The sequence below is a fragment of the Poecilia formosa genome, unplaced genomic scaffold (assembly GCF_000485575.1).
Source record: "Poecilia formosa unplaced genomic scaffold, Poecilia_formosa-5.1.2 Scaffold224, whole genome shotgun sequence".
Classification (NCBI taxonomy): domain Eukaryota; kingdom Metazoa; phylum Chordata; class Actinopteri; order Cyprinodontiformes; family Poeciliidae; genus Poecilia; species Poecilia formosa.
The window spans coordinates 34,963-47,140 of NW_006800163.1; the positions used below are offsets into that span (position 1 = coordinate 34,963).

At 37.2% G+C, this 12,178-nt stretch overlaps 1 protein-coding gene across 3 annotated transcripts in view; it reads left to right on the forward strand.

Moving 5' to 3' along the window:
- The first annotated feature begins 322 nt into the window (after nt 1–322).
- LOC103149366 (cadherin-related family member 5-like) overlaps nt 323–12,178 on the forward strand; it is a 15,152-nt gene continuing 3,296 nt past the window's right edge. Inside the window, exons 1-14 of one of the 3 annotated variants that reach the window (XM_007568474.2) lie at nt 325–506; nt 2,751–2,917; nt 3,056–3,106; nt 4,632–4,721; nt 4,836–4,928; nt 5,052–5,153; nt 7,537–7,722; nt 7,887–7,977; nt 8,093–8,190; nt 8,961–9,164; nt 9,788–9,898; nt 9,982–10,048; nt 11,141–11,329; nt 11,684–11,850. In XM_007568474.2, coding sequence (XP_007568536.1) covers nt 416–506; nt 2,751–2,917; nt 3,056–3,106; nt 4,632–4,721; nt 4,836–4,928; nt 5,052–5,153; nt 7,537–7,722; nt 7,887–7,977; nt 8,093–8,190; nt 8,961–9,164; nt 9,788–9,898; nt 9,982–10,048; nt 11,141–11,329; nt 11,684–11,850 — 1,707 coding nt within the window. In that variant the 5' untranslated portion in view covers nt 325–415. Of the gene's footprint in view, nt 507–2,750; nt 2,918–3,055; nt 3,107–4,631; nt 4,722–4,835; nt 4,929–5,051; nt 5,154–7,536; nt 7,723–7,886; nt 7,978–8,092; nt 8,191–8,960; nt 9,165–9,787; nt 9,899–9,981; nt 10,049–11,140; nt 11,330–11,683; nt 11,851–12,178 lie in introns of all 3 variants that reach the window. The other 2 variants (XM_007568476.2, XM_007568475.2) reach the window with 2 other exon arrangements.

The window sequence follows — 12,178 nt, forward strand, 5'->3', positions numbered from 1 at the left end:
CTCAAAAAATGTAATTCAGGGGGGAGGCTATTTTGATAAGGATCGTGTGAAGATGTAAGAACCCAATAATTCAAGTTATATTTTACTTTTGTTAGTCCAGCCAAACAAATGACAAAGGAGCAGAGATTGTATCCTGGTTTCCTGGCAAACATCCATCCATCCATCCATTTTCTGAACACCCTTGTCCCTCAGTGGGGTCGGGAGGGGTGCTGGTGCCTATCTCCAGCTAACGTTCTGGGCGAGAGGCGGGGTACACCCTGGACAGGTCGCCAGTCTGTCGCAGTTCCTGGCAAACAAACATTCTCATTTTTATGATGGGCAAAAGTCCATCTGCAGCTGCACAAACAGCCCACAGATAAGCGGAGCTACGAGACACACAAAGATCAGCTCATACAAGGCGGACAGAGACAGAAAAATGGACTGTATTGACCCACACCTTTCTGTGGGCAAATTCTTCATCTGCTTACTTCTGGTTCTGTTTCAGGCGTCCAATGCCACATCTCAAAGTAAGTTCTGTTGTATTTGATTTATTCTTAAGGCTGACTGATTAATGCACAGTTAATCAAGTAGGGTTATTAATGGGTCATTAATTCACAAAGACTGATGTAAAGTTCCTTAGATCAGTTAGAACTTCAAAATTTTGTACATTAAGATGAAAAAATGGAAACAAGGAACAACATAAAGACGGAGTTTGAAACAGGAAATTGCATGTCATGGACAGAGTCCAAGGGTGGAGATATTTACTGCTAGTGAGCTTGAATAAAATAAGTAAATTTTAAATGTCTATGCATTCTTTCCACATATTACCAAGATTTGATGAAATCTTGGTAATATGTGGAAATTACCACATATTTCCACATATGTGGTAATATGTGGAAATATATTACCACATTTATTTGTGGTAACTTATTACCACAAATATATATCTGGTAATATGTGGAAATATATTACCAGATATATATTTGTGGTAATATATTACCACAAATATATGTGGTAATATATTTCCACATATTTCCACATATGTGGTAATATGTGGAAATATATTACCACATTTATTTGTGGTAACTTATTTCCACAAATATATATCTGGTAATATGTGGAAATATATTACCACATTTATTTGTGGTAACTTATTACCACAAATATATATCTGGTAATATGTGGAAATATATTACCAGATCTGGTAAAAAGAATGGTAGCAAGTCAGGTGTTCAGGTATTTATATTCCTCCCCTTAAGCCATATTCCTCAGAGAGTATTATCAATCAATTCTGATTAATCAGGACACATCAACTAAATGACAGAAACATTTAGTAAATCATTAACCCTGCTATCTATCCAAAGTCAAATTTATTTTCCACCTGGTACAAAATCTTCTTCTGTACCAGCAGAAAAGAGTTTGAACAATCAAAGACCTTGTTGCTCTGATTCACAGTCTCCTCATCCTCTATCTGAAGTCTGTTTATTTAAACTCATTGTCTCAAACGATGTGTAGCACTGCTTCTGACCGTACCTGGACAAAACATGAAGAAGACACATCGCAGAGTAAGAGCCACATGCCAAGCACTCACTTAAAAGTTGGAAAACATTGATAAAGGCATAGAAAGCTTTGCTCAGTTGGTACATATGGGCACAAACGGGGTTGAGAAAAAAATTATCCTCCAGATTATTATACCACCAGCAGCCTGAACTGTATAAGTCCAGCTAAATGTAGCAGCTGAAAAGAAAACGTCTGAATTCCTGTATTTTCAGATTTTCATTGAATCAAAATTAAAAACCGTGTTTTAGTTCAGAGGTTGCATGTTTTATTTTTTTCATTTTTGCAGCAACATTTGTGTGAGTTGTAGATTAAGTTGTTCTTAGCTGACTCAAGTGTCTCCCTCTGCTGATGCAGCTCATCTGCTATTAGATGTTCAGAGATTATATTCTGGATACCACAGTTGAAACAGGCAGTCATTTGAGCCAATGTCTTTCTATAATCTCAAACCAGTCTGGCTATTTTCCTCTGACTTCTGGCATCACCCAACTACTTTGATCATCTATCCATTTATCCATCAGAGATGTCAAGAAGACTTGACATGGTCTGAGATTCAAGTCTTAGCAACAATTTTTATCTCATATGAAGAGTGAAAGAAAACAAATATGTGAGCTACAGATTGCAGCTGTTGCATATGTTTTATTGTTAACGGAATGAGCTTGATTATTAACCAGTGATGTTGATAGATCATTATGGGATGTTAATAACTCATAAAAAAAATAATGTAAACCTCATATAATGATGGCATACATGCTGCATTAAATGATTTTGGATATTTTAGGAAACAAAAAAAACAACTTACCATCTCTTGCCTTTAAACTGTGTCACAAAAATGCTTCCAGTTGGAAATATCAAAAATAAAAGCATGCTCAGTTTTGTTCATTCAGAAGGTAAAGTAGCATGTTCTTCCTGTGCATATGTGGGTTCTTGTCTGGGTACTTCGGCTTTTTCTTTACAGTGGCGAATACATTTTCTGGAACTATCTACTGTAGAATGAATGATAGGGCCAGCCCAAGGCAAAGCACACTAAACAGCTGCTTTGGGCCCTGGGGCCACTAGGGGGCCTCTAAGTGGAACTTAGACAGGGCCCGTGCATTCAAAAGAACTTTGCCGTAAAATGTAAACAACTGCTGTAGATTGCTGTAACCACAGTAACAGTATTCTATATACTGTCTTTCCATCATTCCCTGCTGAATATGCTTCTCTCACAACAGGTTGTTCTTTTGAAAGCCCAGTGCAGTTTCAAGAAAACAACAGTGTTGGTGATGTTGTGACAACAATTTCAGTCACACCTGGAGAGACAATTGCCATTACAAATGCAAACGTGCCATTTGGAATTAATGGAAACCAGCTGATCGCGACTGAAGTGTTGGACCGTGAGGTAATTTGTGCAAGATTTGTACCATATATATATATATATATATATATATATATATATATATATATATATATATATATATATATATAGAGAGAGAGAGAGAGAGAGTGAGTCAATGTTTCTTTTGTTTGTGTTTTACAGGAGACACAGACCTATGCTCTTGGTATAAGATGTACTCTGGAAGGTGGATCGGTGAGACTATTTTCTGATTGTTAAAAAAAAAAACAGCTATAATATTATGGACATGACATTTTAAATTCATAGAAATAATTTAATTCACTTATTGATAACTGATAACTGGGGCTTATTGGAATGTATGTGTGATTGAACTGGAATGACTTCTTTTGGAAAATGAGGTTACATTTGTTGTGACATGATGGCATATAAATAAACTGAACTGAATTGAAAAGTATTTAAATGTTTCACCAGAAACAAGAAGGCAATCACAACTTTCACATTTACACTAGCAGAAAATCAAGCATTGCAAGAAGCTGTGATGAATTAAAATAATAATTAGGATGTAAATGAAGCACAATCAAACATGTTGATGCAGTGTGGCAAAAATTTATTTATTTTTATTTATTTAAAAAAAATAAAATAAATAAATAAATTATTGCCACACTCCATCAACATGTTTGATTGTGCTTCATTTACATCCTAATTATTATTTTAACTGAATTGGCAATAACTGAATGTTCATAACACACTTTTATCCCAGTCTAGATTATAGGACGGATTCATTTGTATCAGTTGTTTGCTGGGGTCATGTTTGTATTTTTATCTTTTTTTCTTTTGTGTATCAACCAATCACAGTCCCAGGAAGACAGTGTCACTCCTAGAAAAGGGGTCAACCCCATCTCGACACTAAGTTTGGAATTTCTGTTGATTCTTCACTCAGTTTCTCAGCAGCTGACTGAATCAGTCTTTATGCTAGGACTCCTTAGCAACAGTTCTTAGGCTAAGATAGGAGCTCTCTGAGAATCTTTGAGAATATGGGTCCAGATGTTTGAAGACAGAATTTCATAGTTTGATTACTGGTAAAAACAAAAGAAAGAATAAAAGAAATAGTTGTAAAAAGAAATAATAAAAAGGGTATACAACCTACTGCCTTCAAAACCTACACTTGTGTTTGGGTATTCTTTCTCTGTTTCTTTTTGAATTACCTATTAATTGACACGACCCTGGCTCCGTCCCCATGTATAAGTGTCCTTATGACAAAAAAATAAAAAGTAAAAAAATGGGATGTTTAGTACTGGTTACCTTTATTCAGACAATCATGTGGTAGTTGCTGTCGATCACAGTTTCTTTCAACTGGAAGAAAGAAGGCTGCAGGCCTTCATCCATCTCTTGCATTATTCCAGACTCGTTTGGGTTTTGGAAATTTAATAAATTGTATTCTGCCCTGTAAACACTCTGGGTGATGGCTGTCAGGATTGCGTGTTCCCCACTGACAACCATGACTTCCTATTATATTCCTCGAAATTTTTATGACTGCACAGCGTTGGCAATGATGAACCCCAGCAATGTTGACCGAGGTTCAGTTCCTCCAGATAAGGGACATGTACTTCGGGACAAATAGCAATTGCCGATTGGTCAGGTGCTGACAAACCCCCTAGAATGATTGACAGGTGGCTACATGTCAATTGCTGTTACAGTAGCTCACAGGAAGAAGACAATGAACAAAAAATATCTAAATGTTTTTTTTTTTTTTTTCTAGATTTCAAAAACTATTGTGGTAATTGTGCAAGATGTGAATGACAACAAACCAATTTTTGAGAAGGATTTGTATCAGGAAAAAGTTGAAGAGGTAAGATTTGGACAGATATCTGCAGAATGCAAATAACTGTTGAGGACACACAGCTTGTAATTAGATTTCTCTTGACCTTTAACATTTCATTTTCTGTGGTCTGTTTCTAACCAGCTGTCTAAGATAGACAGCTCTGTGGGTGAGTTTCCTGCCACTGACCTTGATGGACCTGTGCTCTACTACACGCTGACATCTGAATCTGAACCTGTATGATACAATTAGTATGGTGTTTTACTTTTAAGATGTTTATTTTAAATATGTCTATATATATTTCCATGCCATTGTAGCAACTAGCTTATGCATTTTTGTTGTGCTGTTTGATTTCTCTAGGATGCCTTTAAGCTGAGGTCACAAAGTACGCCAGAAATCCTTGTCAATAGACCTCTTGATTATGATAAAGTCAAAGAGGTTCAACTAATACTGAGAGCCCAAGTAAGTTTTTTTTTTTTTTTTTCACCAAACATTTACAGTTTTTAGGATTGCTTAGACAGAATTGAGGAAACAGACCGTTTTCTCCAAAACACTTAATAAGCTTAGCAGAATGCCACATATTCTTTCCAAAACTTTTTGCAAACAATTAGCGAGCATTGCTAATTTCAGTGTTTGCTAATTAGCAAAATTAGGTGGAACTGCATATCCCCTGAGCTTATCATACAAACAATTTCTCAGTCTCATGAGAATGATGTTAAAGGTTTAATTGAGAAACATGTGGGAAACAGCAGAAGCTTCTTAAAGAGACAGAGGCCCATTTTCAAGCCACTCGATTGCTAAGTCAAACGTCCTTTGATATGTGCAGCATTTTTATAACAACTGAAGATAACATGGATATTTGATTATGCCTGGAAAATATTGCCCCTTTAAAGTTTGTAAAATAATAATAATAATAATAGTAATAATAGTAATAATAATAAAAACATGCACTATTTTACAAAAACTGCATAAATTCAGTTTTCTTGCAACAGCAAAAGTTTAATAATTTTATCTGTTTGGCTTTCCACATTTCATAGATCTATAGATGTAAAATTATGCGTTTCAGCCCTACAAGGTAGGTGGCAATATGCAGCTTTAAACCGGTTGCAAGGAAAAGAAGAAGTGTAATTTAAATCCTATATGCTGTGAACACGAGAATGACTCTTTAGAGCAGTGTTTCTCAATGCCAGTCCTCAGGGACCACTGCCCTGCACATTTCATGTTTGTCTCTCTTTCAGTACACCTGATTCAAAAAATTGCACAACCTCTTCCTCAGTCATCAAATGCACCAGAAGCCTGATAATCACCCATTTATTCAGGCCCGGTGTGCTGCAGAAGACAAGCACCAAAAACATGCAGGGCTGTGGTCCCTGAGGACTGGTACTGAGAAACACTGCTCTAGAATAGTCTTTCTCAAACTGTGGTCCTTGAACCACATAAGATCAAATAAAAAAGAAAAAATTCCAAATAGAAAACAAAAAGGAAATAACGAAATCCAAGTGCAAATGTTTGTTTGAACAGCAGAGCGTTCAGTTGGGATTTAAAGACAGACATTGTGCCAGAGGGTTCTTTACAGTGACTGAGTAGAAGTTTATCATGTGTATAAGTTGCACACTTACAGAATGGAAATGCTCTCTATTCATAAAGACACATTCTGAAGGATAAAGGAAATGGACCAGTAACAGTCCAGCTCCAATTGGACCAGTAACGCACGGTTCCCTTTTTGCTCAGAGCTCTGGGATGATCAGTCTGGACAATCTAAATGCTAATAAACCATCATCAATATATCTGAGCAGAACAATATGGCCTCTGAACACAAGCGCCTGCCGAATCCTTCTATTGACGATGTTCTTCATCAGTGCCAAAACATTCGGTTTATACATGAGGCCCCAGGTGCTTGGCAAGTTGACTGGTCGGGAGCCTTGGTGTGTCAATTTCTGGCTTGAGCTCTGAAACCCAACTCATTGAGAGGAACTGTACTTTCTTACTTCTGACTTGCCAAGGGAGAGAGATGTCAGTGAGGGAATCTCACAGGCCCCCAACAGAGTAGGTTGATTATGGAGTTTCTCCAGCTAGCAAAGTCCTCTCCTCTTTATGACCTGAAGGGGTGATCTAGAAGCATGGCTTTCCTAATATGAACCTAAACAGTGTTTTGGTATTGGACTTCTGTATGGAATGTCTTTAACAAACACCATGTTTAAGCACCAGGTGGCTCTTCTCTCTGCAAAGCATTGTTTCTCAAAGACCTTGACCTTATGTTTTAGGTGTTTCCCTTCTGCCACACACCTGACTTGAATAAGTGGGTGATTAACAGGCTTCTGTGGCATTTGATGGCATTTAAAGGAGGTCACACAATCATTTGAATCAGGTGTTCTGGAACAGAGACCCATCTAAAATATGCAGAGCATTTCTGAGGATCAGAATTGAGAAACACTGCAATAGAGGGAGCTAAAGACTCATACCTCAGACCTCATATACTTGGAGCTCATAACCAAAGATAAATCAACAAAACACCAAACATACAAAGAGCTTTTCAGTGGTTATAGGAAGGATCTAATTGTAGTAATGCCAATTTTCTGTTGATTATTGAGAATGATATAAATTGTTTTCAACATATTTTTATAATAAAATGTAAATGAAAACAGTTCAGTTGTTTGTCTTGTTTTTGTTTTTTGTTTTTTTTGTCTTACATAGCTGATCCAGCTTTTACATATTCATTCTTTGAGAGCTGCCTGAATCATTTCTTAATAGAAGTAAACTTCTCAAATGAGTGAATATAAATAATTTTGAGGTCTGCCATGGGTATGTATAATTTTGGGCTTAACGGTACTCTCTCACTTTTAAGGATACACCTCTGACTTCTCCACCTGAAGGGCCATCATTCACTGCTACCACAACCATCATGATCTCAATCACAGACACTGACAACCGACCTCCATGGTTCGAACCTTGTACCAGGCATACAATAAATGAAGTAGTGATTTGCCAGAATCCAGGCTACACTGGCAGAATTAACTTAAATGAACAAGAGGTAAGTCATTTCCTAGGAAATGATGAAAGAGAACATATGAAGTATTCTCCAATACATTCCTCTGGCCAGCTTTGCTTTTGTATTTTTATTGTAATTATCTGAAGTTACCATTCCTTATGTAATCTTTGTGAAGATATACCTGTATATTGTAAATTCCTTTATAGACTGGAGTGTTGCCTCTGAAGCCAGGACCTCTTTATGCTGTTGATGGAGACTTTGGAATAAAAGAGGAGATTACCTATTACATCATTGCTGGTAAGCGACCTGGTTTGTCACATGAGCATGTTTTACAAAACTGGTGACAAAAAGCTTATTCTGATGGCCAAACTGTATCAGAAGGAGGAAGTAGCTTCTTGAATCTGTGTTTCAGGAAATGAGGACAGCCTTTTTCAGATTAATCCAAACTCTGGAAACATCACCATGCTGAGGCCAACAGACGTTGTGAAGGAAATTGCACTGACAGTTCTGGTACAGTAAATTCAATGGTAACACTTTATTTGAAGGGGGGTGAATAAGACTGTCATGACACTTTCATAAACATGACATAACACCTGTCATGAATATGAATAACCCTTCATGAATATTTATGACTGTTGTCATAAAGTGTCATTCGGTAAATTATGACACTTTTAATACAAAGTTGACATTATTCAAAATGTCTTTGTTATGACAACTTGACATTAACCAAGAAATCATTACTGTTTAAACTTTACCTTTAATAACATAAAGATACCTAATTTTTAAAGTGCAATCAGTAATACTTTTATAACAAATTTATATCAGTAATGATTTCTTGGTTAATATCAAGTTGCCATAACAAAGACATTTTGAATAATGTCAACTTTGTATTAAAAGTGTCATAATTTACCAAATGACGCTTTATGACAACAGTCATAAATATTCATGAAGGCTTATTCATGTTCATGACAAAGTCAACTTTCATAACATACATCTCTATTATTCTGTGAATCTATTTTCAACTTCAACAAAGAAATATATTCAAACAATGTTTTGAAACTGTGAACCAATCAAATAAAAAAAATACTGCATTTAGTAATTTTATTCCTGAATAAAATGAATAAACACAGTTCTCTATTTAATTTGATCACTTCACAATTTCAAGTAGTAAAGATCTTCTAGGACCACTGCCACCAGTTTACTTTTAAGTCTCTCCTCATAGAAACTTTTAATATTTGAGATCTTACAAACTTCTTAACCAGAATGTGTTTCACATATAGGCTGCTCAGACGAAAAACACTCATCAGTTAGCAACCACAACAGTGACGATCAGTGTCCGAGTGACGAGCCTTCATGCTCCAGAGTTTCAGAAGACTCAATATGAAGCTCTGATCACTTCAGTGGGCTCTATGGCAATGGACCTGACCAACAAGGATCAGCCTTTACAGATCATTGCTACAGATGAGGACTACATTGGCGCTGGGGTAAATCGTTTCAACACTCCTTCTGGCTGAGGTGGATAACATGTGAACTGACAATGAGAAATTATAATGGAGAGACAACATTAAGATTCAGGCATCAACTGATATGTGTTACTATTTCATTTTTAATTATTGCTTTTAGAAATTTGAAGTTTTTCTTTATTACTTTGGAAACATGGTCTGTGGATTTCTTGGAAACACTTGAAACCCTTGTAAAGGCCTCGTAAACATAAAAAAAAATTTCAAAACTTTTTTATTCATAATAGCTCTTCATAAATATGGAATCATTTCCAGCAGGCCTCAATGGGGCACTGTAATGCAGCTACAGAGATTCACCAGTTATGCAGGACACACATAAAACTGTCAAAGTGAAGCTATGATATAACTGTTTTCACAAAACTTTCTACACAAAAACACATTTGAAGACTTTCTTCAACTCTGGGATGCCTTTCTGAAAAGATGACAGCTCCTGAAGCACTGCAGGACCTAATGTCTATAAACATTCAGCATATTCCCAAAACAGGACTTAGTTCAAATTCCTCATCTTGTTTTCATCTCCTAATTTCTCAGACATTACCATAAAGGCAATAAATGTTTTGACATATCTTTGCAATCTCTTCAAACAGGGAATAAACCCCAACATCACCTACTCAATCGAAGGTAGCAGTGATTTTGCTATTATTGGTGGCTACCTGTTCTTGACCAAAGATCTGCCACAGAGCTCAGTATCACTCCAGGTAATTTTAAGGGAAGTTGGATCTTAACTAGGCTGACTGGGATCTCTTTGTATTGGATGCTCAACTCCAATTATGTGTTCCAGGTTGTGGCAACAGACACTTCTAATGATGAAACAGCTACAGCAGCGCTCCGAGTTGAACTGACATTAGGTAGGTCTAAACACCAGTAAATAAAACATTTCATGGGAACACTTTATTTGAAGGGGTGTGCATAAGACTGACATGACACTGTCATAAACATGACATAACACCTGTCACGAACATAAAGAAGTCTTTATGAATGCCAACTTTGCATTAAATTATCATAATTTACAAAATCATGCAAAGTTGCCACTTTTAATGGACTTTTAATGCAACTAAAGTTTAGAGCAACTTTATTTAAAGTCGACACCTTCTGTGTCGACTTTAAATAATGACACAGAACGTGTCATTATTTACCAAATGACACTTCATGACAACTGTCATAAACATTCATAAAGACTTCTTTATGTTCATGACAGATGTTATGTCATGTTTATGACAGTGTCATGTCAGTCTTATGCACACCCCTTCAAATAAAGTGTTACCCATTTCACTTAGGCTTTTGATTGGCTCATTGTGAATATTCCCAAAAATTCTTGCTACAACAGTATTTCTTTTATTTTAAAGAAACAAAGCGAATGTTTGACATTTGTGTTTGGTCACATTCACAATGTATGTTCTGTGGTTGGACTGCCCTCATAACAATCTGTCCTTGCTCATAAACAAGGAGCCAAATTCAGGGGAGTATGTGACTGTATGGATGTTTACGGTTTTTCTTACAATATTATTTGACTTGCATTGCTGTCAATGACTTTCAGCACATCAGTATTAGGTTCATTTGTTCTTATTAAAAAAATCTGAAATCCACATTTTTCTTGGAACATATCAAAAGTACTTTAGTACAAAAGTACATCCAAGGTGAAGCATTTGAAATAAATATGCTTCAAAGTGAGGCTGCACAGTGGCGCAGTTGGTAGAGCTGCTGCCTTGCAGCAAGAAGGTTCTGAGTTCAATTCAGGCCTGGGGGCTTTCTGCATGGAGTTTGCATGTTCTCCCTGTGCATGTGTGGGTTCTCTCTAGGTACTCTCTGGTTTGGTTTCTCTAAATTCTCCCTCCCTAGGTGTGTGGGTGTGGTTGTTTGTCCTGTCTCCTGACCCTACTAGGGATAAGGGTGTACAGAAAATGGATGGATGGATGCTTCAAAGTGTGTTCTCCTCTCAGGTCTCTCTACCACCACTTTGCCTCAGAGCACTACAGACTCTATGACCACAACAGCCATAGAGAAATCCACCTCTGACAGCGAGACAACCAAAGAGATCATGCCCACCAGTGACTCCACTTTGTCAACTGACACCATCTTCACCACGAGGCCCACAGAAGGAGTCTCAACTGCAAGCACATCTCAACATTGTAACATTTGTCTCAACGCCTTAAACAAAAACATGGAAGGATGACAAATGATCCTTTCAGAGTGTTGTCCCAACATAAATGAAACTGGGTCCCATTTCTTGTTCAGACCAATGTCCTTCATCTTGGACAAACAACAGTCTTGTTGACATTAAAACAAACCAATCACACTACACGGTTTTTTAGTCATAGTTGGATAGTCCAGGCCAGTGTAAAGACAGAGTTATGAGTCATTTTGTTGCTAATCCATTTCTTTTGTTCATTTTAAACACAAGTAATCACATCACACTGATCACAAATACATTTACTTTCAAACAATCCTTAAGAACATTTTTGTAATGTTTTCTTTTGTTGCAGTGGGACCATCTGGTGAGTTTGGAATTGTGGACATGGCTGCATTGGGGGCAACCTTGGGTGTTCTTTTGTTTCTCTGTGTGCTGGTCATCGGGTTGCTTGTTTATCGCATGAGGAAGGGAAATGCAGCCTGGAAGAAGATCCAAGAGGCCAGCATGTTTCGGAGCTCTGTAAGTAAAAGCAAAGCATAACCCCCCCCCCCTCCAAGAGTAGCAGGGCAAGAGCACTGCTAAAGCAAAGAACCAACAAGAGATCTTTGAGGCACATTGGGTGATTGCTGGATGTTGCTTCCTGATAAAGGAGAGTTTTCCCTTTCTGCTGTCCAGATTATTGAGCACTCCTGAAAAATGCTGCACTCATCAACTGCACTTCATCTAACAAAACACACACACACACACATATATAATAAATAATCTAATTCCCTTCTCACCCTCCGCGGGTGGTCTCTCTTTCATCCTCTGAGCTTGGGTCCTCTACCAGAGGCCTGGGAGCTTGAGG